Genomic DNA, 25,944 nt, shown 5'->3' with positions numbered 1-25,944 from the left:
CACACACATTAAAAGTGCATGTGACTTGCCAGACATACCTTCAATCCCAGCACTCCAGAGGCAGAGGCAGGCAGATCTCTGTGAGTTCAAGGCCAGCCTGGTCTACAGAGCAAGTTCTAGGACAGTCAAGACTGTTTCACAGAGAAACCCTGTCTGGGGGGGAGGGGAAGCACCTGTGACTGATGTAAGGAGGGTCAAGTTTGTGGAGAGCAAGCTGAGCTCGGCAGGCAGAAGTTGCTGTGTAACTGGGCATGAAGTCTGGTGGCCCCTGGTGTTGAGGGCTCACCTTATCCACACAGGTACCTGTCTCCTAGGAGCAGACCTAGTCCTCAGTGAGTCTCACACCTTCGGGGACTCAGGAATGCTCTCCCTGCCCTGAGGTTTGAGGTTGGGGGATGACCTGTGATCACATGCTTGCTGTGATACCCTCCATTCTGTCCCCCCTCTCTTGTCTTAGCTTGTGAGACATCACCACCACTTTGCGGTTTTAAAGCACTGAGAGGTGGTAGATCTCATGACTTCTGTTGGTGAAGGGGGCTGGGGTGGCACAGGAGTTGACACGTGACAGATGTTTCCGTCACTGTTTTGTGCTCTGGTGGCACCTGGAGATAAACCCAAGGGCCTCGTGTCTAACAGGTAGGGAAAGAGTCTGTCACTGAGCTATACAGCAGCAGTCGAAGCTGCTCTTTTAGCCGGGCATGTCTTCACACGCCTGTAATTTCTTTTTTGTTATTTTATGTGCATTGGTGTTTTGCCTGCCTGCATGTCTGTAAGGGTGTCAGATCTTGAAGTTACAGACAGTTGTGAGCTTCCGTGTGGGTGCTGGGAATTGAACCTGGGTCCTCAGGAGGAACAGCCGGTGCTCTTAACCGCCGAGCCATCTCTCCAGCCCACATACCTGTAATTTCAATCCTGGCGAGGTAGAGGATTTCCCTATACAACACAGGGAAATTAGAACAACAACAGCAGGAGGGTAGTGTGGCGCACACCTTTAATCCCAGCACTCCGGAGGCAGAGGCAGGTGGATCTCTGTGAGTTCAAGGCCAGCCTGGGCTACAAGAGCGAGTTCCAGGATAGGCTCCAAAGCTACAGAGAAATCCTGTCTCAAAACAAAACAAAACAAAACAAAAACCCAACAATCCAAAAAAAGGAGGAAAGGCCATGAATTTGAAAGAGTAAAGGGTGAAATCTGGGAGGGTTGGAGGAAGGCAAAGAAGACATGCTCTAATTATATCATAATCACAAAAATAAAATAAAAAATGGAAAACAGAGGCAGAGACAGGCGGATCTCTGTGAGTTCGAGACCAGCCTGGTCTACAGAGCTAGTTCCAGGACAGGCTCCAAAGCCACAGAGAAACCCTATCTCGAAAAACCAAAAAAAAAAAAAAAAAAAAAAAAAAAAAAAAAAAAATGGAAAACAGCAACAGAAAGAATCCCGGTGCTTCATGAGCTGCCTTGCTCAGGCAGGGGTCAGGGAGGAGAGGGAGGAGGGGGAGGGGCGGGGGAGGGAAGGTGCTCGCTGCTGTGCAGGCAAGAGACTCCCTCCCAGTGCTCCTCTGTCTAGCATGACTCCCCTCCCTCACTGAGCAGAGCCTGTCACCCTAAACCAGGCGTGCGGGCCTCAGTAAGTGAACCTAGGAAGAGTCCACGATGCGAGGCCCCTCCCATTTGCCCTGTGTAAATGGAACTGCAGAAAGCCCAGCATGAAAAATTAATTCAAGAGCCCAGGGAGGGAGAGACCGGCAGGAGGCGGGGCCTGGGCCTCTGCCAAAGTGGACCCTGGGCAGGAGCAGGCGTCCTGCACAAGGGTGAGACAGTCAAGGTGTGGGCAGTGTTGGGCAGCATGGGGCCAGTTGGGTAGCCTGCCATTTTTGCAGCGCCAGGGAGCCTGGGAGGCCAGGAAGGGACTGGCTACAGGGGTTGGCAGGACAGAGATCTGAACCTTTGCCACGGCTGAGGGGTGGGGCTGGAGAGCATCTCTGGAAGTGTGAAGTCCCAGGGTTTTCTGGTCTCCCTGAAGGGCTGTGAAAGGCCAGCTCTTGGCCACAGGTCTGTACAGCTGTTTCCCAGTTCCCAGGGCTCTGGGCCATCAGCGGGGGAACACCCACCCCTGACAAGCCTATGCCAGCTCACACCACCAGCTTCAGCGCTGCTGGGCACACAGCCTGGCCCACATGCTGGTTGCCATGGCAGTAGGCAGCACGCTGGCAGGAGACCCAGGTTGGGCTAATCTAGACGGGGATGGGGATTTATCTGGTTCTGGGTACTATTAACACTTTCGGGGGCAGGTTTGGGGACTAGGGCAGAGAGGCCCTTTAGTAGTCAGGGAGACCCATCCCCCAGCACTCAGAGAGAGGTTTCCTAAGAGCTAGGTGTGTGGTGAGTACCTTGAGTCTGGGGGCCTCCAGGGTACTGTCTGCCCATGGACTCTCATGGAGAAGGGCATCAACTCAGACCCTAGCCTTGCCATATAGCCTGGCTAACAGCTGAGGTGACCCTTGCCTTTCAGACTCAGGTTAGAATGGCCCCCTGCTGGGTCCCCTCACAGTGTGCTGTTCTCTGAGGTAGGGGTTGGGGCATTGCTCACCCCAGTGGCCTCTCAGAGTCCCCAAAGGTGCTCCTCCGCCAAGACATACATCTGACATCGGGGCCCAGACCTGGTGCAGTAGCGTCAGGCAGGCACACTGGGCATACTGTCCTCCCCTCTGGGTCTAGCTGGCTCAGGGTAGATAGATGGACTCCTAGAGGACATTCCCAGGGTGCAGCCTGGACAGGTCACAGTGTCAGACTCGTACACGGACCCAAGATAAGAGGTGTGCAAGCCGGGCAATGGTGGCCCACGCCTTTAATCCCAGCACTTGGGAGGTGGAGGCAAGTGGATCTCTGTGAGTTTGAGGTCATCTGGCCTATATGTAGAGCGAGTTCCAGGACAGCCAGGGCTGCTACACAGAAACCCTGTCTTGAAAAACCAAAAAAATAAAAATAAAGGGTATGTATTGGGGCTGGAGAGATGGCTCGGTGGTTAAGAGCATTGGCTGCTCTTCCAAAGGACCCAGGTTCAATTCCCAGCACCCATATGGCAGCTCACAACTGTCTGCAACTCTAGTTCCAATGGCTCCAACTTTTTCACACAGGCCAAATACGCATAAAAATTAAATGAATAAAAAATAAAAAGAAGGAAAAAAGAAAGGTGTGGTTTTTTATCATCTCAGTACCCTGAAGATGGACCAGAGGATCAAGCCTGCCGTAGACTTGTGTATAGCTGGAATCTGATCTAAACCCTGAATAGGGGAGCCTTTAAGTGAATTATGCCAGCATCCATAAAAGGGTTCTGAGCTGGCCTCTGGGGCAGCATCTTCAGAGGCTGGGCTGGCTCACCAGGTGACTACAGTGACTCAGCCCAGCCCCTCTCCCTGTGAACCTTCACACGCACCAACAACAGTCCAACTTCCCACAGAACCGCAGCTCATAACACAGGGACAAGACCCAACATCAGTCGGACACCTAGGCATCACCTACTCCGAGATAGAACCCCTGATGGGATCTGGAACTGAGAGACAACCTTTGGAGACCGCAGTGGAAGTCTGGACAGTGAGACCCAAGAGCGCTGCCTCCCTCCAAGGAGACCCTCCTCACGCACTCTGGAGCCCAGGAGGCCCTCATCATCACACAAACGTCAATGCCAATAGCTCTGCTCCACCTGAGGCTGTCGGGGGAGTGTCCCCAAACCCAGCAGCCACCTACACTCCTGCTCTGATATCAGGAGACTGTCCAGAGCCAGGCCACTTAGTGCCTGGCGGCCAGACCTCCTCCCGCTAGGCATCTGATGCCGGTGAACCCTGCCAGCACCAGTCAGGCTAATGAAGCCGTTATGCCAATCAGAGGGACTAGACACCCAGGGCTCCTCTGCAGCCTGGCTGGGCCACACTGAGCACAGCTCTCAGCAGTCCCCAGTCCCCGTCACAGACCTAGCAGAACTAGCCCCTGGGACCCGACTGAAGTGGGACTGCTCCAAGCCGGTGACATGTCTCTGCATGGACACAGCCTGGACATCACGTCACCTCGGACTGTCTCTAGGGCAGTACCGGCACACGGCCTGACCACACTTTCAGTTGGTGCCTCATCCAGGGGTGTGGTCACAGGGGAGAGTGTGCACACACTCTGTCGTGAGTCCGATCCTGAGCACTCCGTTGAAGCCAGTTCCCTTCCTTCCTCAGTGTTGCCGTGTGCTGGATGGCTCTGCACGCACCGCCTGCCGCTGTATGAGTCCCTGACCACGGTCACTTGAGGGTGAAGAGCCCAGGAGGATGACAGGACTGGGGCCGTGGCTGGAACCGCTCCACATCCTCCTATGACTGACCCCCAGGAAGGCCTTCACACGCTGTCGTGGGCTTCCCAGTCCACAACAGTCATGCCCCGTTATGAGGAGGAAGAAGACACCAGTTCTGGCTCAGGCCCAGGACAGGCTGCACCTGTTTGGCTCTGGTCCCCTGAGGCAGGTGCAGCACACAGGAACGTGGGTAAAGCTAAGCAGGGCCACTGACGCTCTCCAAGTCTCCTCAGATGGAGAGGGTGCAGCCAGGGGGTCCCAGGGTGAAAAGGAGCCAGGGGTCATGGGTGGCCAGCTTCCAGAATCTGAACAAGTGCATGCCCCATCCCCCCTCTTGGATTCCATGCGGCACCTTTGGAAACATGGGGGAGACTGTGCCCCACACAGCCCCCTGTTCTCAAGTCTGTAAAGGCCACAAGTCAAGCCTGCATCCCCCTCTGATCTAAGCAGCAGTAATGGGGTCCCCAGATCTGCTGAAGGCCCTTGAAGCTAGATCACCCTGAGCCCCCTGCACAGAAGGGAAAAACATCACACCCCAATAGTTGGCAGAGTACATAGGAACCCTGGTACACCTGGTTCTTTGCCTGCTACAGGGGTGTGTTCCCGCACAAGGCAGTCCCGAATGTGAGCATCACAAGGTCTCCCTAGTGTACCATCTGAGGCTGCTCTTTCCAAACCTAGAGGACCAGAAACATCAGGGCACACTGCCTGTCTCCGCGCTACCATCCCTGGTCAGGGTCAGGGTGTCCCAGCCTTACTACTGGTCCTTCTACCCTTCCTGCTGCCTTCTAGCCCACGGACAGGGACAGCGTCAGACCCAGGGCCGCACACGAGGGTAGGAACCACAGGCCAGGATGGGGCTGCATGCTACAGGGGGCCTTCCTGCTCCTGGCAGCAGGAATCAGAGATGCGGTAATTGGATCCTGCAGAGGATCTGGCTGAGGGTGGAGGGCTGAGATCAGGTTGCCGCCCTGCTGTGAGTTTTCCACTGGCTGCTTTTTCTGCCTTGGGAAAGAGATGGGCTGGACTGGGGGTCTGAGCTGTGGGGTGGAAGGCCCTGAAGCAAGAGGCAGTAAGAAGAGAAGCTAAGAGGAGTGGGACCCACAAGATAGGATATAGGACCTAGGCGGCCGTGGGTGAGGACAAGGAGGTGGTCAGTCTTGCATTTGTCCTCCTGGGCTTCAGGCTCTGGCCCTGGTGCTCTCCAGGAGCCTCTGAAATCCAAGCTGCAGGTAAAAGCAAGAGGCTGCTCCTTCTAGCTGGTGCGTCTCTGATCCGCCCCCCTCACCCGCCCTCGGCTGCCCACTGGCCATGTAAGATCTGCCTGGGTGGCCAAGGCCACAAGACAGAGGCAGCGTTGGAGCAGGTAGTATCCATGTCACTGGCTAGGCTTGGGGGCCAAGGGCCAGCTAAACAGAGCTGGGCCTCTGGGGGGGCCACAGGGCCCCTGAACACTTAGAGAGAGCATCCCAGGCCCCTGAAGCTACGTGACTAGCCTCGAAGATGCCAACCAACGGGCTGCACCAGGTGCTGAAGATCCAGTTTGGCCTCGTCAACGATGCCAACCGCTATCTGACAGCAGAGAGCTTTGGGTTCAAGGTCAACGCTTCAGCGTCCAGCCTCAAGAGGAAGCAGACGTGGGTCCTGGAGCCTGACCCAGGGCAGGGCACCGCTGTGCTGTTCCGCAGCAGCCACCTGGGCCGCTACCTGTCGGCAGAAGAAGACGGGCGCGTGGCCTGTGAGATGGATCGGCCAGGCCGTGACTGCCGTTTCCTGGTCTTGCCGCAGCCTGACGGGCGCTGGGTACTGCAGTCGGAGCCGCACGGCCGCTTCTTTGGCGGAACTGAGGACCAACTGTCCTGCTTTGCGACGGCGATCTCCCCAGCAGAGCTGTGGACTGTGCACCTGGCCATCCACCCACAGGCTCACTTGCTGAGCGTGAGCCGTCGGCGCTACGTGCACCTGTGTCTGCAGGAGGACGAGATGGCGGCCGACGGTGACATGCCGTGGGGTGTGGATGCACTGCTCACCCTCATTTTCCAGAGTAGGCGGTACTGCCTCAAGTCCTACGACAGCCGCTACCTACGCAGCGATGGCCACCTTGTCTGGGAGCCTGAAGCCCGTGCCTGCTACACGCTAGAGTTTAAGGCGGGCAAGCTGGCCTTCAAGGACTGCGATGGCCGCTACCTGGCACCTGTGGGACCTGCTGGTACACTCAAGGCTGGCCGCAACACAAGGCCCGGCAAGGATGAACTCTTCGATCTGGAGCAAAGTCACCCACAGGTGGTGCTGGTGGCTGCCAACCACCGCTATGTCTCTGTGAGGCAAGGTAAGGTGCATCCGTGTGCAGCTGACATTGTGTTGTGTGTCACATGTGTGTGCCACGTGTGCTGGGTTGTGTGTGTATCCGTGTGCAGCTGACATTGTGTTGTGTGTCCCACGTGTGCTGGGTTGTGTGTGTATCCGTGTGCAGCTGACATTGTGTTGTGTGCCACATGTGTGTGCCACGTGTGCTGGGTTGTGTGTGTATCCGTGTGCAGCTGACATTGTGTTGTGTGCCACATGTGTGTGCCACGTGTGCTGGGTTGTGTGTGTATCCGTGTGCAGCTGACATTGTGTTGTGTGTCACACGTGTGTGTCACATGTGTGCCGGGTTGTGTGTGTATCCGTGTGCAGCTGACACTGTCGTGTGTGTATCACATGTGCTGTGGTGTGTGTGTGTATCCGTGTGCAGCTGACACTGTCGTGTGTATCACACGTGTGCTGTGGTGGGTGTGTATCCGTGTGCAGCTGACACTGTCGTGTGTGTATCACATGTGCTGTGGTGGGTGTGTGTATCCGTGTGCAGCTGACACTGTCGTGTGTGTATCACATGTGCTGTGGTGTGTGTGTGTATCCGTGTGCAGCTGACACTGTCGTGTGTATCACACGTGTGCTGGGGTGGATGTGTGTATCCGTGTGCAGCTGACACTGTCGTGTGCGTATCACATGTGCTGTGGTGGGTGTGTGTATCCGTGTGCAGCTGACACTGTCGTGTGTCACACGTGTGCTGGGGTGGGTGTGTATCCGTGTGCAGCTGACACTGTCGTGTGTATCACACGTGTGCTGTGGTGGGTGTGTGTATCCGTGTGCAGCTGACACTGTCGTGTGTGTATCACATGTGCTGTGGTGTGTGTGTGTATCCGTGTGCAGCTGACACTGTCGTGTGTATCACACGTGTGCTGGGGTGGATGTGTGTATCCGTGTGCAGCTGACACTGTCGTGTGTGTATCACACGTGTGCTGGGGTGGATGTGTGTATCCGTGTGCAGCTGACACTGTCGTGTGCGTATCACATGTGCTGTGGTGGGTGTGTGTATCCGTGTGCAGCTGACACTGTCGTGTGTCACACGTGTGCTGGGGTGGGTGTGTATCCGTGTGCAGCTGACACTGTCGTGTGTGTATCACATGTGCTGGGGTGGGTGTGTGTATCCGTGTGTAGCTGACACTGTCGTGTGTCACACGTGTGCTGGGTTGTGTGTGTGTATCCGTGTGCAGCTGACACTGTCGTGTGTCACACGTGTGCTGGGGTGGGTGTGTATCCGTGTGCAGCTGACACTGTCGTGTGTGTATCACATGTGCTGTGGTGGGTGTGTGTATCCGTGTGCAGCTGACATTGTCGTGTGTCACACATGATGGGTTGTGTGTGTTTGTGTGCAGCTGACACTGTCGTGTGTGTATCACATGTGCTGGGGTGGGTGTGTGTCCACTGGAGATGGGTGTTTCCACAGACCGGGTCAGCGCACAGCCCACTGAGGTCTGCTGGCTCCAGGAGAGCTCATCTCTCTCTGTTCGCCTGGCGAATGCCCGCTGGGCTGCCACCGTCTCTAAGACTGGAGGGGTGCAGTGAGACATCGGCAGAGTCTGGGGGCAGTGGGAAGGCCCCGCTCTTTCTTGCTCTTCTGCTGCCCCCCTTTCTGCTCTTTGGGAGAGATAAGGGAGGGGCCAGGGCAGGGCAAGGATGACTCTCATATGCCTGACCAATGGGAACCTTGGGGTGCCCCAAGAGTGGGAGAGTTCATGGTTATCTTCAGTGTTAGTAGACACAAGCCAAGACAACCTTGCCCGGGACCTGAGCTTCTAGGGCAAAGGCGCCATCTCCACCTGTGGGGTGTGGCTTGGCCACTGGTCACTTGTGTGACACCTGAGTAGTTTGGGGTAAACACGGTGCTCCTACTGCCCCAGGAGGAAGCCAGAGGTCTGAGAGGCCCTAGGCTATCGGCATAACCCTGGTCCAGGTCAGAAAGTAGAATTGTTTCCATCGTGGGTTCTGAGCTCATGCACCCCAAGTACTGAGACACACCCTGACCTGAGAGCTCTCTGTAAGCTCAAAGGAGGATGTGAGGCAGGGAATGCCCCTCCCTACTCGCTGAGACCCCTTTCATAAAAGCACTTGCCAGAGAAAGGGCAGCATCCATGAGCCTGTATGCTAGCTGCTATAGTATGCAGATAACCAGTCTCCATGAGCCGGTCATGCCAGTGCTCACTGTTATAGTATGCAGATAACCAGTCTCCATGAGCCGGTCACGCCAGTGCTATAGTATGCAGATAACCAGTCTCCATGAGCCGGTCATGCCAGTGCTATAGTATGCAGATAACCAGTCTCCATGAGCCGATCACGCCAGTGCTATAGTATGCAGATAACCAGTCTCCATGAGCCGATCACGCCAGTGCTATAGTATGCAGATAACCCGTCTCTTCGGGCACCTTATGACCACCCATGTGGGAGCCCAGCCTGCCGAGGCCCTCTGGATGCAGTCATGGCTTTCAGGCCAGTCTGGAGCAATGGCAGACACAGTCACCAGCATGTGGCCCTCTTCCCCGACACCAGTCCCGCTGTCCAGCCACACCATCTGGCCCAGAGAAGGCTCAGATGTCCACGGTCCTTAGCTAAGCAAGATAGCTGGGGCAGCGGTGGTGGAGTCCTTCCTGGGGAGGAGGAGGAGGAGAGGGGGCAGACATGGATGGATTGTAACAGAGACCCCAGAAGGAGGGTGCCATTGGTAGTGTCAACACTGATGACCGTGCTATAGGGTTGGTGGTGCTGTTCATGGTGACAGAGGGTGAAAGTGGAAGAGATGGTGATGAGATGGTGGTGGTGAAGACGGTGATGGGGGAAATGGTAGAGGGCTGGAGATGGTGATGGAGATGCTGGTGGTAATAATGGCGACTATAATGATGGCATTAGGAGCTGTGATGGTGGTGGAGATGGTAGAGGCTTGGGAGGTGGTGGTGGTGGAGGTGGAGGTGGTGGAGGTGGTGGTGGAGGTGGTGGAGGTGGAGGTGGTGGAGGTGGTGGAGGTGGAGGTGGTGGAAGTGGTGGTGGGATGCGGGCTGCCCAGATAACTCTGGGGAGCACTGGCCTTCTGTGTACAACACCCTGAGTTCCATCCCCAGCACTAAAGAAAAAAGTCAAGGCACTGGGTAGGATCTTGTCTGTGTGGATTACTTTTCAGCCTTTAAGATAAAAAAGTGTGTGTATATGTGCGCACGGGAGAAGTGTGCGCACGGGAGGGGTGTGCGCACGGGAGCGCAGGTGCCTGCAGAAGCCAGAGCTATAGGTGGCCATAGACAACTGGGTAAGGGCGCTGAGGACAGGACTCAGGTCTCTGCAAGAATGTAATGACCTTAAACCCTGAGCCGTTTCTCCAGCCTGCTTTTTAGTCTTTTAGCTTTTATTATTAGCTGGGTGTGGTGGTGCACCCCTTTAATCCCAATACTTTCAAGGCAGAGGCAGGTGGATCTCTGTGAGTTTGGGACCAGCCTGGTGTACACAGTGCGTTCCAGAGCTACATATGAGATCCTATTCTGAAAAAAATAAATAAAATTGTGTGTGTGTGTGTGTGTGTGTGTGAGAGAGAGAGAGAGAGAGAGAGAGAGAGGGAAGGAGAGAGAGAGAGAGAAGGAGAGAGAGATGGGCACACAGCATGCCATGACACACTTGTAGAGGTCATTTTTCTCCACCCACTTTTACATGAATCCCTGGACCAATCCCAGATTGTCAGGCGTTCGCAGCGAGCACCTTGTCTTGCTCAGCCACCTCACTGACCTCTTTTCCGCATGTTGATGAACCTGTTGTGAGTCCCTCCCTTTCGTGGGTGATCTCCTAAGCTTCCCTGGGCTGGTGATGCTGCCAGCTGTCCCAGCCTTGGGACGGATGTGTCCGGGTGGAAGTGATTCTGGGTTCAAGGTAGTCTAAGTGGTGGATTTGGGTCTATTTGTCCTGGCCCCAAACTTGTCTCCAAGTCAGGAGCTGCCTGTGAGTCATCAGTGTGCAGCTTCCCCCATTGGACTTTTTTTTTAATATTTATTTATTTATTTATTATGTATACAATATTCTGTCTGTGTGTATGCCTGCAGGCCAGAAGAGGGCACCAGACCCCATTACAGATGGTTGTGAGCCACCATGTGGTTGCCGGGAATTGAACTCAGGACCTTTGGAAGAGCAGGCAATGCTCTTAACCTCTGAGCCATCTCTCCAGAACCCACTGGACTTCTTTACTGCCCCAACCATAGCCTCCACCTGTCCCTGCCCTCACGGTCACAGCAGGGCTCACGCGCAGCACAGCTATGAACATTGCTTCTGCTGGCAACAGACAGACTCAGCCCCTCATGAATCCTGTCAGGCATGCCCCACACCCACCGTCCAGGCCGTCTGGACTCTGGGATCGCCCACTGCTGGGTCAGCTCCCTAGAAGCAGGTGACCACGAGGAGGAAGATGCTTGGTAGCATTCTGTCTGCAGAGGGTGATATGGGGACACAGCACCTTGGCCTATGACACGGACATGTGGCAATGGCTGAAGACAATGAATGTGCTAGTTGGCATGCCCAGCTAAGTCCTTTGACCTGGTTCTGACCTCTGTCCCTGCAAGAGGCTTTGTTGAAAGGCCACTTGTCCTGCGCCCTGTTGCATTCATCCATGAGACTCATTACCCAGACTTTCCCATTGACTTCTGTTCGCCATGTGGATTGGTTCATGAGGTTAGGGGTGGCCTTGGTTCCAGCTGTCCAGCTCAGCAACTGTTACTACAATGCTGAAGCTGGCAGAGATGGGGACAGTAAAAAAGACAGTTGGGCCAGGTCTGGAGAGACAGCTTAGGAGTTAAGAGCACAAGCTGCTCTTCCAGAAGACCCAGGTTTGATTCCCAGTACCAGGAGATCTGAGTTTCTCTTCTGACCCCTGAGTTCACTACACACAAGTGGTACAGACATACACACAGGCAAAACACTCATGCACATAAAAACTAAACCCTGTGAGTTCAAGGCCAGCCTGGTCTACAAGAGCTAGTTCCAGGACAGGCTCCAAAGCTACAGAGAAACCCTGTCTTGAAAAACAAAAACTTAAAAAAACAAACTGCTGGGGGCTGGAGAGATGGCTCAGAGGTAAGAGCACTGACTGATCTCACATACGGACTCACATACAGAGGTCCTGAGTTCAATTCTTAGCAACTACAAGGTGGCTCAAAACTACCTGTAATGAGATCTGGTGCCCTCTTCTGGCCTCCAGGGGTACACGCAGTCAGGACATTGTATACTTGGTAAATAAAATCTCAAACAAAACTAACCAAAACGAAACAAACTGCTGGGCCCTTTCCTGGGATAGGCTGGCTGCTTTTCTGCAAGGAAGCAGTGATTCAGGGTGAATATGCCTGGGCACAGTCTCCGGGAGTAGAGAAAGGCGGTAGATCTCATAGATCTCAGGGTCTCCACTAGGAGCTGCTATGGTTGTTCCTTCTCTCCAGCAGAGCAGGGCTGGCTCCGATGTGGCCCTACAGTCAGGCTTCGTCCCTCCCTCCTCACTTGTTACCCCTTGAGCCCTAGGGCTCCTGGAGGTTCTACCTGCCATACTCTTCAGAGTATCCGGTTTGCCAGGAACCTGATGGGTTTGTGGGAGGGGGCCAGAGCTTAGGGATGATCCTGAGGAGGCTTTGATGCCTGCATGCTGAGCCAGGACATGGAACACTTGTTCCATTACACAAACCCTGGGCGGGCCCTGGGCAGCCTGCCTTCCCCTAGGGCTCCTGTGTGGGCGGTAGGTAGGCTCCTAGTCCCTGGCTCTGATCTAGGTCACCTCAGGGGGAAGGTCAGAACCCCCCTGCCCCCAGCAGCTTAAGAGCGAATTATAAACGGGTTGCTGTGAATCCGGGGTCCAGAGAACAGCAACGAGCAGATTGCTTGCTGATTAGCAGAACGGGGATTTGCCGGCATAAGATGCTATCCAGGCGAGGGAGGGAAGAGCTGGGTCAAGAGTCCACCCTTTAGAGGCCGCGTGTGGGGTGCACTGGTCCCTGGATGGTCCTTCTCTGACACCCGAGAGCTCTAGCTGAGACTCCCTCTGGCTTCGTGCCTCCCAAAAGTTTCCCCATCTCTTGCCTCCCAGGAGTTGTGAGGAGCTTCACTGTCTTCTCCCTCCAGGAGTCAACGTCTCAGCCAATCAGGATGAAGAACTGGACCACGAGACCTTCCTGATGCAAATTGACCAGGAGACAAAGAAGTGTACTTTCTATTCCAGCACTGGGGGCTACTGGACCCTGGTCACTCATGGGGGCCTTCAGGCCACAGCCACACAAGTGTGAGTGCACCTGTCCTTGTCTCTACCGTCACTGCCACCATCACCGTCACTCACAAACATGACCATCACTCCCCCCCCCCTTTTATTATTTTTGAGACAGAGATCACTGTGTAGCCTTGGAACTCACTATATAGACCAGGCTGGCCTCCAACCCAGAGGTGTGCCTCTGCCTCCCCAGTGCTGGGATTGGAGGCACGTGCGCCACTGCCCCCGGTGACCTCGACCACTTCTGTCACCACCTCCACCACCATCATCACCACTGACACCCTGAGCTATGAGACTAGCAGCCTAGATAGCAAATGTTCACCGGGGTGGGGAGTAGCTCCCAGTGGCCATGGGTGTTTCTGCAGAGGGCGGGCTTCTGTCTCATCCCTGGAACTCATGGAGGAAAAGGGGACCAAACTCCGCTCCTCTCTCTCTGAGATCTTGCCTGCCCTTCCCTCAGTTCTGCCAACACCATGTTTGAAATGGAATGGCACGGCCGGCGGGTGGCACTTAAAGCCAGCAACGGTCGTTATGTGTGCATGAAGAAAAACGGGCAGCTGGCCGCCATCAGTGACTTTGTGGGTGAGCACTCTCTGCGTTCTGTAAGTTGGGCAGCTTTCCACCCCGGGTCAGTGCATCTGAGGTCCCTCCCCATTTCATTCATCAGGGAAGAAGTCAGATCCAGGGTGTCTTCTCCTTTACTGTCTTTGGGGAACCCAGGATGCTTTCTCAACACCTGTACATTAGCAACATCTAGGGACCCCCGGAACCCCAAGTCCGCAGCCTGCATATGATAGCCAGGGACAAGAGTGGTCCACTCCGTCCTCTCCCTTAGGTGGAGACGAGCTGTTCATCCTCAAACTCATCAACCGCCCCATCCTGGTGCTGCGTGGCCTGGACGGCTTTGTCTGCCACCGCCGGGGATCCAACCAGCTGGACACCAACCGCTCCACCTACGATGTCTTCCACTTGAGCTTCAGGGATGGCGCATATCAGATCAGAGGTGCGGGAACGCAGGCTGTGGGGAGGCAATGGGGGGCAGGGGATGCCAGGGCCCCCGCCGACCTCCAGCCTTGCCCCCAGGCCGTGGAGCTGGCTTCTGGTACGTTGGCAGCCACGGGAGCGTGTGCAGCGACGGTGACCTGGCGGAGGATTTCCTCTTCGAGTTCCGAGAGCGTGGCCGCCTCGCCATCCGCGCCCTCAGTGGCAAATACCTGTGCGGCGGTGCTTCAGGGCTGCTGCGCGCTGACGCGGACCTGCCTACAGGGGAAGCTCTTTGGGAATACTGAGGACTCACAGGGGCCGACCCCACAGCCCCACTGACCCAGCATTAAACCTTTGTTGCGCAGCTGCCGTGGGCTTTTCATACCCTAGAGTCTCAGGGTTCCGTCTGCTCAGCCCTGGGACCCCACCCATAGGAAACCCTTTGCCCTTTTGAGCAAGGCTCTCCTCACGTTCTACCGACCTAAGAGGCAGGGCCATGGCTGGAAGCGGGGGCTGCTAGACCCCTCGCCTCACCTCACTCCAGCAGTTGCCAGGCTTTGGGTCAGAGATTAAGGAAGACCATCCTAACCTAGGCAGACCTGATCCTGCTTGGGACCCTAACGTCCTCTCCAACCACCCAGGCAAATGAGACCCACAGAGAGCTGCAAGTCTAAGACAAGAACGTGTGTTGGGGTGTGGAGGCAATGTATAGCTGCCGGGAAAGGCAAGAGGCATGCTGGAAAGGAAGTTATGGCCAGACCCCCACCCCCCCTTTGCTTACCCAGAGCAACCAGGGTCACACATCAGGACACAACCCTATTGACTCTTGGAGCTGACCCAGGCATTGTCTGGCATGAATGGGGGACAGCACACAGGTGTTGGACAAGACTGGGGGACCCAGGTGAAACATGGTGGCCCTGACTCCATGATGACACTCAGGTGAGATTCTCAGCTAAGCCTGGTGTTTCTTCAGCTCCAGTAGCCGTCTGAGCCTGGTGCCGGGCCCTACCAATTCTCAGTGCCAAGAATAACAAGTCCAAGTCCAGATGTGTCCAGGGGCCCGGGGAGGCTGATGAGGTGACATCACCAGCAATCCCTGAGGACACGTGCCTCAGCTCCCAACCTGCTGGAGTGTGGGCTAAAGACAAACCCGGCAATTTCTGTGGACTATAACAGCAAGTAGGGGACACCAGAAAAGTCAGCTGTGACAGACAGAAGCCAGCTCAGCCCGGGAGACCCTCTCTGCTCCCAGGCAGGCCGTCCGTCCTGTGGGCTGAGCTGGCCTCTCTAACTTGCTCAGAGCAGACACTCATGCACGCTACGACGCAGCTAGAGGCTCCCACGCAGGAGGTGGCAAGGGTAGACTGAGGGACCAGCGACGGACAGGGCTCTTAGCAGGCCAGCAGGTGAGGTAAGCCGGCAACCCTGGTGGGGAGCACCTTATTACAAGACTTGTACAGCAGGGCAGTGGTGGCGCACGCCTTTAATACCACCACTTGGGAGGCAGAGGCAGGCGGATCTCTGTGAGTTCGAGACCAGCCTGGTCTACAAGAGCTAGTTCCAGGATAGGCTCCAAAACCACAGAGAAACCCTGTCTCGAAAAACCAAAAAAAAAAAAAAAAAAAAAAAAGACTTGTACAGACTCCAGGCGGTGTCAAGAGAGGGCATTCCATCTCCTAACTGCCTCCTCCATGGAGGGCTCTGTCCTGGAGGATGGACAAATGCCCACGTAAATACCCTGTGTTGTGACGGTGGCAGCTCAGTGTCCAGACCTTGAGCTGCAGATCTCAGGCCCCAAGTGGCCACAGGAGCCCCGGGGGAGGGTAGCTGGGAAGGGCTGCCCACCACCGGCACAGAGCGCAGTGGACTCTGAAGAGGGTGAGGCGCGGGAAGGGAGCAGACGCCAGCTGACACGGGGGACATCAGGAAAGGGCAGTTTGCCGGCACACCACGGCACAGACGGCACTCACAGCAGCTCCGCAGACACGCTCTTCCCCCATAGCGAAAACAGCACCAGCAGCAGGGCACGGCCCAGCTGGGGGAGGGGGCAGCTCAGGCAGCGGCAGTTTAGGGGAGCCCTCCCTCGGTCTTTGTGCTTTGGTTGCAGTGAGCACTCTGCCCCCTGGTGGCTCCAGAGAGACGGCCAGTGCTCCTGGGGTGTGGTGGGGTCAGCAACCGAACAGTCCCACACCCTCAAGTCTGAACTCCAGTAACCCTGTGTCTCCATGGCCCAAGTATTTGGGCACCGATTCTTCCCATCGGAGGTGCAGAGGTTCCAGTACAGGGGTGCAGCCCAACAAGCCCCAGAACTCAGCCTGGAGCGTGTCCCGCAGTGAGGAGAAGCTGGCCAGCAGCTGTCCGGGAGGAGGCAGACATGAGAGGCGGCCAAGGCTTGTGGGTTCAGACACTGCCTGAATCTATCTCACACCCCACTTTTTCAGCCCTCCGGGCTGAGCCGGGGAACTGGGGCATCCTTCCCCACCCGGGCAGAACCACAAAGGTCAGCACACAGAGGGCTAGGTCATACCTGGTCACAACAGGACAAGGCTAGGGTTGCGGAGCTGCCTGTAAACCTGCAGCAGCTTCTGGGCTATACTGTAGGAGCTGACCTCATCCTCCGTGCACAGCTGGTCACGCAGGGTCTGCACCTCGCGCAGCAGCTCCTGAGGACAGCAGCGCAGCTCAGCCTGTGCCCCACCTAGGAACACCTTGTGCTTGGGAGGTGGGAGATGGGTCACAGGGTCTTCAATATGTGACACACAGCCACGTGGGTACAGCCAGGGAAGAAGGAAGTGGACACGCCCTATACATCTTGACCCCATCCAGAAAACCCAGCCCACACTGAAAGCTGGGCAGCCCCACAAGGCTGGTGCCCCCCAAGTCCTGTCTTCCCTACACGTCATCTGGGGACACTCCTCATACCCAGGAACTGGGGCTCACCTGGTGGTTGGCGTGGATCTGGTGTAGATACTGCATTCGGAGGTCAGGTGGGCTGGAGCCTTGGGCAGCTTGTTCTGTGACCATAGTCTGAGGGACAGAAGGGTTGGGGGGCGGGAACTGGAGGATGCTTCCCAGAGTGGATGCCTGGGTTCAGAGGCCAGGATCTTCACGCCCCTCAGGTAGCAGTGACACGGTGACCACTCCTTATCTGTCCCACCCTGTTCCCCAGGACTTTCCTCCTCAGAGCAGCAACAGCCCCCACCAACAGTCACTAAGAGAGACGTTTATGGAGTTTAAGTCGGGGCCTTAAATAACTCAGAGGAGCCTCAAACTTGCCATGAAGCTTAGGCTGGCCTTGAATTCCTGATCCTCCTGCCACAATCAACCAACTGCTAGGATTTTGGAATGTACCACTAGGCCTGAACAAAGGGACCTTTTTTGTTTGTTTGTTTGTTTTTAAGACAGGGCTTCTCTGTATAACAGCCCTGGCTGTCCTCGAACTCATGGAGATCCGCCTGCCTCTATCTCCCAAGTGCTGGGACTGTATGCTACAACACCCACCTTTAGAGCCCTTTTAAACCCTTGTCTCACTTCTGTGGCTCAGACAGACTTTGGGCTGGGCCTTAGGCAGAACCCATCTGATAAATTTGCTCATACCCTCTGCAGGCTCACTCAGGGCTGGCGTTCATTCTCTCTTCCTGAAAGCAGTCTAGCTTGCTAAATGGCCTTTTCAGGTATGAGCAAAGGCTCCCAGAGGCAGACCTGCCTAGGCTGAGCATCCACCTAGGGTCCTAGAGAATGCTGTCTAAGGGGAAGCTAGCATCAGGCAAGGTCCTGGTGGTTGTGGGAGAGTCCTGTCTACAGACCATGGTGGTGTTTGGCTGAAGCTGCCCTGCAGTCTGGGGGCAGCTGCGCCATGTGATTCCCTACCAAGGATCGACTGTGTCCCCCTGAAATCACAAACCAAGTCCTGACGCGAGTTCCTCTTAAGGCAGCCTTTTTGCGATGGGGTCTTTGCAGAAGACCACGATAAAGTCACTAGGGTGGCCTTACTCCTACATGACTGTGTCCTTATCATGGGGAATTTGGGCAAAAGCTGGCAGAAGTTCTTGGGGGCTGGCTGGTGGCGCCACTGCTTCGGAGTCTACAGCACGGGGCCTGAACTCCCGACAACACGAAGCCTCAACCTTGCTACGTCCAGTTACTGTTACACCGCTCACTTCACAACTGGCCCAGGACGAGGTGACTGATCGCTGGGTCATGTGCTAGGGCTGACCTTCCAGCTCTGAGAGCAGCTAGCACCTGCACCTGGCCCTCCGTCCACAGAGCACCTGTCGGCTCGGGAAGCAACGCTAGGGCACACAGGGAAGGGTTCCAGGGTGAGGCTGGAGGAGGCTACAGCCAAGAACTAACTGCAGAACTGCCGGTGGCCACTGCAGACCCTGCCTTGAGCCCAGGCCACACCAGCCTCAGGTGGGGGGTGGGTGCTCTGGACAGAGCCATGCGGACGGGTGCCAAGGGAGGCTCTGTGCTCAAGTGGTTCTTTCTGAACCTAGGACCTCGCTGGGCAGTTCCCTGGCCTAGGATCCACGCACGGGTGGGGTTTAGCCCAGACATGACAGGTAATGACTACAGACTGATCAGACAGACTCAGCCATTTCTGAACTTCCAGGGGACGCGGGCTGATGCCACTCCTGGAGGGTAGTGTCGTTTGCGCAGAGGTGGCAAGTTCCATGTTGCTTGCAGCAGCCGTGTGGGTCCACAGATGAAACCCAGATGGCTGCCTCCGCCTGCAGAGCCTGTTCCCAAGCCCCTGATCCCGCTGGCTGCGGTACCTGCATGCGTCTGATGATGGCGTGATGCGCCCTGCACATGTTGGCCAGAGAGGAGCTCTCCACTTGGATCTCCACGGCCTGGATGGGCCCTGCAGGGCTCAAATCAGTCACAGCTACCTGTAACACATGAGGCCCTGAGCGGCTGCGCATTTTAAAGGCGGGAAGGCTGGGGAACCCGAGTAAGAAGCCTATTTTCTGCAAGGGGCAGCCGTATGAGGACGACTCAGAATCCAGTCCTGTAGGAACCACCTCATTCTGAGCTGCACCAAGACCTAAGCTAAGCTTGGCTCTATGCTAGGAACGGAGTGAGGGCTAAAGTGCCTGTCCTGATGGTGCTGACTCCACAGGCTGAGGCTGGGTAGCCCTGGCCTGCTCTTTACACAGTGGCGTAAGACCAGAGCCTGGGGGCTACAGAAAGGTCTTGGGCATCAATGTAAGCATGGACTCTGTCCACTGGCCAGGACCACTGCTCATTCTTAGCCTTGGCCAGTGAGGTAAGGAGTCTGGAGGACAGGGCCTGATAAGTAACATTCCCTGAGTTCTGGGAGTAGGGCCCACGGCTCTTGGCAGACATGGCTTACTCTCCAAGAGTCTCCATTGCAGGGGATCCTGACTGCTAGGAGGACCCCAAAAAGAGGGTGTAAGAGAAGGAAAGGCCTGAGGGGATGGGCTGTCTCACTTGAGGGTCCTCAAAGGGGCCCGTCACCCTCTGGTGGTCTAACAGGTGGGCTGCTACTGGCTTGGGATGGTCAACCAACAATACTGTCCTTATTGCCCACTGTGACCCTAGCGGGGCCCGTGATGGATTAGACAGGGCTGGTCCTCCCAGGGACCCACGGAGGGCTGAGGGCCTTGAGGCCCATCCCAAGCACACGGAAGTGACCCCTGCTTGCCTCTCGGACGATGAGGTTGACATCAGTACCATCTGGGGCTATGCCCTGGATAGAGGACAGGGTCTGGGCCCTCACGACAGCTGCGGCAGCGTTCTCAGCAAGGAGCCACTGCAGCGTAGCACTGCACAGGTGGAAACCTGGAAGAGAAGGCGCCCGCTGGGGTGTAAAACGGCACCCGTGTGGCTTCCCTCAAATGTCCCCTTTCCAATCCACCTAAGTGTCCCAAGGGCCCACAGTCCCACCACAAGCAGGGAGCTAAGCCAGTTGCCCGAGAGGCAGGGAGGCATAGGGGGTCATCAGGAACCATGGACCCAGAAGCCCACTTAGAAGCCCACTCGGGGAGGTCCTACAAGGCACAGGCTACAGTCCTAACTGCGCCCTGGTGCACAGACATAAATGCTGTACAAGACGGCTTCAGCTCTCCCCAGGACAGAGTGAAGCCAGACACACAATCCAACATCCACTTGTGGCAGGACAGAGGTACCAGCAACCAGGACACTTCTGCCACAGACCCAGCACCAAACAATACAGACAGTTCAGCACACTGCGGGAACAAAAGCCCGGCCAAGTGTTCTCGCACATCTCAGACAGACCAGCTTCTGGTGCTCCATGTGTGAGAGCTCACCAAGCTGTTCTTTGGTGGCATCTGCCACCGCTTAGGTTGTACCTCCACACAGGTTTTAAAAAACACACAAGACCTGACACCAGACTCCTACAGCAATCAGGAGGTAGCGGAACTCATAGGAGCCACAGGGAGAGAGGAACATCCTGCTTCCACAGGCTGCAGGGCCCTGAGGCCAAAGTGAAGCCAGTAGTGCCACCAACCTGAGTGACCGTCCTCCAGGGCAGTTCTGAGAAGCACCGCAGACACCCTGATAGACGCTGTAGATGGAGGCAGGTACTTGGCCCGGAGGGAGGCAGCGCCAGTTGGCTCACTGCCGGGGGCTTGGCAGGCCTTCAGGAAGGTTTCCACGGGCTCACAGGCAGAGCCAGGCACGCAAGGCGCCTGCGCGGGTTGTGAGGCCACGCCAGGGAAGCGCAGACACTGCAGCATGTCCACCGTGCGCTTGCACAGGGGCAGGCAGACACCCTCTTGCTTAGGAAGGTTGAGAGGGAGCTTCTCCAGATAGGGGACCTCTAGAGGGTCGGAGGGGGCCAGGGCCCCACCCACCACCTCCTTGAGGCTATAGTAGAGCCAGCAGGACATGGTCACTGGCAGGTCGAGCATGCCACTCTCGCTAGGACCCAGGGGCAGCGTCACTTCCCGCCGACTGCCCGGGCCAAGTCTGTCCACTGGAATGGTGTAGGTAAAAGCTGAACCAGCCCCATCCAGGTCTAAGGCGGAGGAACTAGTAAGCACCTGGATACACAGGGTCCAGCCCTGGTCCAGGCTGAAGCTGCTGCTATTCTCCAGTGTACAGGTGGCCATCAGCATGTCTCGCAGCTCCAGGCGGCTCCAGGAGGTAGCGATGGTGCACGAGATGGGCCGGGCGCCGTCCTGGCTGGACAGCAGGGCACAGCTCACATTCATGGCCTCGTTGAGACTTGTTATGGCCTTGTTGCGCTGGTCAACAGCCTTCTTCAGGAAGGACACTCTGCAAGGCACAGACACGACACCCAGGAGATTGAGACCACAGCAGAGGGAGCCATATCTGGGTAAAGCTCTCGGAGCACGGAGCACGGGAGTAGCTCCTCGGCCCAAGGAGCCGGTCTTTCCTTGTCTATAGGAGGCAAGACAGGATGGAGGAGACACTGAACTGGTTTAAGCCTGTTACAGATGAGCTAGCCCTACAAATCACCCCGTGTGCACATGAATGGCTCCCTCTTCCCTTCGCGACACTCCACAGTGAGAGTATGACAGACAGTAGCCGGTAGGCCTACGGGAATATCCTCAACAAGTCACAAGGCTGTAAGGCCCGCAGACCGCCAAGCCTGGATCAGTGCCACCCAGGATGCTGTTCCCAAGGACAAGACACAGGCTCGGCTTGAGCCCGAGCCCGCAGCTCACCTCTCGGAGACATCACCGATGTCCAAGAGTAGCTCCTTAATTTTCTGGCCTGCATTTGCCACAGCCATTTTGGCAGGCACAGGCACCTCAGAGTTCAAGTCCAGGACGCAGGAGATCAGGCGCCCTTTAGAAGACAGGGCCAGGAGCTCGGTGCTACCTGATGATGGACACATGCAGGGCCAGTCAGCAGGTCTGGGGCAGCGGCCACGTGCTCATCAGGGTTTGCTCTGGACTCCAGGAAAAGGGTTGGCAAAGGACCAGGGAAGCCAACACCAAGGGGCTGGGCAGAGAAGGTGACCACTGGTCTCCATACACGTTTTGAACTGCTTACACGGGGTGACGTCAGCCCAGATGTGATGTCATGGTAGTGACCCACACGGGCAGGGCAAAAGGGGCCAAAGGACACTGCAAGGCATCTGACCACTCAAAAGTGCCTCAGTCTGCAATAGGCCACATAGAGCAAGGCCGGTAAGCTTTCCAAAGAGAAGCACCCTGGAGGCTGAGCTATGCTCACCTCATCCTCACTGGGTACATCTCAGGAAGCCTGGCTTTGCTGCCACATCCGCCTGCCTCCTTCTTGGCACTGAGGGGATAGAGGCTGCCCCTGCCAAAGGTCTGCTTGCTTCCCTACTCCCAACACAGCTCTTACCCTGAACCCTGAAGCAGGCAGTTTAGAAGCTGAAAGTCAGTGCCCAGGTGCCCTGGTCTATGGCCACACCCACCCCTGCCCCAACCCTGTGGCGGTTTGGTTCTTCCAAGCCTTTTCCTCCAACAAAGCGTTTTCGGCAGATTTAACGTACTAGTAGCTGACCTTAATGGGAAAGCACTGTAGGGTGGGGAATGTCTTCCTTTCACCCCAGAGTCAGGCAAACCCAGCTAAAGCATTCTTAGAGAACTCCGAGACACCCTCTGAATGGCTCATAAACAGGTCATCCAGCAGAGAAAGCAGGCTCATCCAGCTCTCAGAGGATGCAGGGAGGCTTGGCCTGACCTGATTTGAGGCCTGCTGTGGGGGACGCTCTGACACCAACCCCACAAGCCACAAGTTGTGAGCGGCACTCGACTGAGGGGCCAGAGCACACTCAGGAAGGACACGCATGCAGAGGTACCTCGACCCCGAGACAGGAGACTGGTCTGTGACGGGCCTGGTGAGGAAAGCCTGTATCTGCTGCCTTAGAGAAAGTCTCACCGAAGAACAAAGAAAGGAGCAAGGACAGCTGAGGGAGAGCCTGCCCAGGGCTGGGTGACACCGAAGGCAGCTCATACCTGTAGATGCCCTTGTAGACAGACAGAGGGTGACAACACTGCAGATGCTCAAGCTGGCTGGGCACAGCACGGAGGGCAGACCTCCTGCGGCCCCGTCTGGCTTCTCGAGGTTCCAAGGAGTGTCTCTCCGAGCCACGTCGACCACACAGAGGTTTGAGGGGGTGCTGTGGTACATGCGGCCATTCCTGCCACAGGCGGCACAGAGCACAGGCCCTGGGAGGCTGTACTCGCGAAGCTCTGGCACCAGATTCCCTGACTCGCTCCAGCTGGCCTTGATGGCCAGTGTCCGGCCTTGGTGGCCAAGGGCTACGAGGCAGTCAGAATGCACGTTCTCGTCGGACAGCAGCTCTCTTGCCTCTTCCTCAGCGTGCGGCTCTGCCCTTAAAGCCCCAATGAAGACCACAGGCTCCTCCAGGTGATGGAGGATCTTGACCAGGACCTTAGGGTCACCGGGAGCTAACTCGCAAGTAACCAAGGCCTTCAGGACCACACAGCAAAGCTGGCCATCAGGGAGACCGCAGAGGATCACGGGGGACTGCAAGAGGGTGGCGTCAGCTCCGAAGAGGAGACCAAAGAGGGCCTCCTCTAGCATGAAGCAGCCACAGCCCTCGGGGTGACCATGAGGTGCCCTGGAGTCTGGTGGGAACACGCAGCACAGCACTGGCAGGAAGCTGGGAGCTGCAGGCTTCTCGGGCACCCCACCTGGGGGGGTGCAGGTGGACAACTCCACCTCACCGAGCTGGCTTCCAGGCTGAGGCTCCTCCCCTGGGCAGGGACGCTCGAACAGCTGCATCTTCCACTGGGTGGGGCCCTGGACCAGGGTGACCAGCATGTCATCCAGCACACTGAAGGCACAGAGTGCAGCGTTGGGGAGGACACAGGCGTCCGGGTCCACATGGATCACAGGGAAAGGGCGAGCCTCATCCTCTTCGTCCTCACAGGCCTGGGCCACAGACCTTCAGGGACAACACAACCGCGGTCAGTACTGGGTGGGGGAGCCTCATGTCATGTTTAGCAATAACCTGACCTGCTCTGAGCAGGCTAGGCAGAAGGCATCACAGGCATCCATCCAGAGGCCATTCGGCAGGTCACACACACACACACACACACGCCGTGTGACACGTGGATTAGCCAGAAGCGCGGCTCCACAGACAATGCTCCCAGGGTTGCACCAGGGCTGTGTATTCGAGTTTCCCCAGCACAAGCCAATGGCCAACCAGCCTTTGCTGTCACCACCAACAGGAGACACCTCTTTCTGAGACCCACTTTGAGGTCTTGCCAGACACCGAGGGCAAAAGCGGTTGTGTTCCTGGCTGCGGGCGGCACTACCTGAGCCTCAACAGCTAAGAACTTCTCGGAGGCTGACACTCTGGGGTGCAGGTCCACCCGACGTGCGGACCGGCCGGAGCCGCGCGGGCCACGCCCCCTCACCTGCTCTGCGAGTCCAGCGACAGACAGTAGATGCCAGTCCGGGCGCACAGGACGTAGAGCGCCCTGCGGGTGGCCAGGAGCTGCAGGTGCCACACCTGGTCGGGAAACTGGAACACCGCCTGGGCGCCGGGAGAGCGAGGTCAGGCGAGGGCACGCGCGGCCCCGGCTCACCTCGGGAGGCCGCCGCCCGCCCGCACGCCCGCCCGCCTACCGCTCACCGTCAGCATCCCGCCCTCCTGGTCGTACACATAGACGAATTCGCGCCCCGTGGACAGAAAGACCTCCGCCTCGTGACGCAGCACATGCGGCTTCCCCCCCGCCCGGCCTCCGAGCGGGCAGCAGAAGTCCGACAGGTAGTGCACGCGTGGGGAAGCGCCCGCCATCCTGCGGGCGCCGAGCCAGAGCTCAGCCGGGAGAGGCGGCGCCGCCTCCAGGCTTTACGGCCGCCCACAGCGCGGCGCGGCCTCCGCCGTAAAGCGGCCGCTGCGGAGGCGGGGCCGGTGCTGGGGCGGGGGTGGCGGTTCTGCGGTCCCGCGAGCCGGCGGGAACGCCCTGCTGGCTGCACAGAGCCGCGGTTTAGAGGAACGCGGGAAGCCTGAGGGCGCACAGATGGGTAGCCGGCTTACAAGTCCACTCTGGCCCAGGGAGGGGTCCTTGCCTCAGACCACCTACCTGGTGAGCAGGTAAGGTTGTCCGCCACACCCGGTTTTGTGTCAGCACTTGGGGTGACACCAACATAGCATGGGCTCTTTGGAGTTGGGTGGCTCCGTACACTGAGCAGTTCCGTGATCAGGGTAAAAGGGACTTCGGACCAGCCAGCCAGAAGCGCCTTTGCAAAGGGATTCTGAATTGGCAGAGGATGCTGCGTGCCCTAAATAGCAAGTCTAAGGAGGCTTTCCATTTTCTTCGATGACAGTTCCACCTGCTGCTCTTCGAGGGCGCAGGCTGAGAAGTGGAAGATCAGGTACTCCCCACTCCTCAAACACTCATCAGGAACTAGATGCCTGCCGCTGCCTAGGCTCCACAGTGGCAGCTCCGCGGAGGCTGGGGCAGGATTGCTTGAGTAGAATGTGGGGTCAGCTCAGGAAATAAAATAATGCTCTCTTAAAATGATACTCATCTGAAAACTTCAGTGGCCAAATGTAGGAGCAAAGGTGTGTGGGGCATAACCAGGTACAAAAGAAATGTCTGGTGGGCTCGGACATTGTACAATTCTAGCACTGCTGTTAGAACACCGTCCCAAGGCTGGAACGTGGTCCAGCCGTTAAGAGCACATGCTGCTTTTGCAGAGGACACAAGTTTGGTTTACAGCATCCACAACCCCAGCAGCTCTCACATCCACTTTTCTATTCATGTGCATAAAAACAACCAACTGGGTGGTGGTAGCACACGCCTTTATTCCCAGCACTCAGGAGGCAGAGGTAGGTGGATCTCTGGGTTCTGAGGTCAGCCTGGTCTATAGGGTAAGTTCCAGGACAGCCAGGGGTGCACAGAGAAAGCCTGTCTTGAAAAAGAAAAAAAAAAACAAACCTAATTTTTTGGGAGACACTCTCATTGTGTGGTCCTGGCCTGTCTTTGCCTCCAAAGTGCTGGAATTAAAGACATCCACCACCATGCCCAGCTATAAACTAAAAAACAAGAAACAACGCAGACCTAGTAAA

At 56.7% G+C, this 25,944-nt stretch overlaps 2 protein-coding genes across 6 annotated transcripts; one reads left to right on the top strand and one right to left on the bottom strand.

Moving 5' to 3' along the window:
- The first annotated feature begins 5,833 nt into the window (after nt 1-5,833).
- Nucleotides 5,834-14,249, top strand: Fscn2 (fascin actin-bundling protein 2, retinal). Of its 2 annotated transcripts, none has more exons than XM_075989862.1 (5): nt 5,834-6,659; nt 12,785-12,941; nt 13,387-13,508; nt 13,762-13,929; nt 14,010-14,249. In XM_075989862.1, exons 1-5 carry the CDS (start codon nt 5,834-5,836, stop codon nt 14,213-14,215), a joined length of 1,479 nt encoding a protein of 492 aa, XP_075845977.1. In that variant the 3' UTR covers nt 14,216-14,249. The 2 variants fall into 2 exon arrangements, with proteins under 2 accessions (XP_075845977.1, XP_075845976.1); XM_075989861.1 differs by having other exon boundaries at nt 13,684-13,929.
- Nucleotides 13,609-24,706, bottom strand: Faap100 (FA core complex associated protein 100). 4 transcript variants are annotated; one of them, XR_012912224.1, is made up of 10 exons: nt 24,502-24,706; nt 24,284-24,402; nt 22,853-23,808; nt 21,587-21,743; nt 20,404-21,173; nt 19,579-19,715; nt 18,686-18,802; nt 16,851-16,937; nt 16,438-16,608; nt 13,609-14,186 (listed from the first exon to the last, which is right to left on the bottom strand). XR_012912224.1 is itself a non-coding variant. In XM_075989859.1 (10 exons), exons 1-9 carry the CDS (start codon nt 24,664-24,666, stop codon nt 16,442-16,444), a joined length of 2,640 nt encoding a protein of 879 aa, XP_075845974.1. In that variant the 5' UTR covers nt 24,667-24,706; the 3' UTR covers nt 13,609-14,186; nt 16,438-16,441. The 4 variants fall into 4 exon arrangements, 2 of the variants coding, with proteins under 2 accessions (XP_075845974.1, XP_075845973.1); XM_075989859.1 differs by having other exon boundaries at nt 16,438-16,573; XR_012912223.1 differs by lacking the exon at nt 13,609-14,186 and adding an exon at nt 14,580-16,264.
- Nucleotides 24,707-25,944: the final 1,238 nt, after the last annotated feature.

This window comes from Microtus pennsylvanicus, chromosome 11 (genome assembly GCF_037038515.1).
Source record: "Microtus pennsylvanicus isolate mMicPen1 chromosome 11, mMicPen1.hap1, whole genome shotgun sequence".
In the NCBI taxonomy this organism is placed as follows: Eukaryota; Metazoa; Chordata; class Mammalia; order Rodentia; family Cricetidae; genus Microtus; species Microtus pennsylvanicus.
This window is presented reverse-complemented; position numbering and strand designations above follow the sequence as displayed.

Coding starts and splice junctions, on each gene's coding strand:
- Fscn2 (XM_075989861.1), top strand. CDS start 5,834: ATGCCAACCAACGGGCTGCACCAGGTGCTGAAGATCCAGTTTGGCCTC. Junction 6,660..12,784: donor CTATGTCTCTGTGAGGCAAG/GTAAGGTGCATC, acceptor TTCTCCCTCCAG/GAGTCAACGTCTCAGCCAAT. Junction 12,942..13,386: donor CAGGCCACAGCCACACAAGT/GTGAGTGCACCT, acceptor CCCTTCCCTCAG/TTCTGCCAACACCATGTTTG.
- Faap100 (XM_075989859.1), bottom strand. CDS start 24,666: ATGGCGGGCGCTTCCCCACGCGTGCACTACCTGTCGGACTTCTGCTGC. Junction 16,938..18,685: donor CCATCATCAGACGCATGCAG/GTACCGCAGCCA, acceptor TCTGTCCCTCAG/ACTATGGTCACAGAACAAGC. Junction 16,574..16,850: donor AGATCCACGCCAACCACCAG/GTGAGCCCCAGT, acceptor TGCTGTCCTCAG/GAGCTGCTGCGCGAGGTGCA.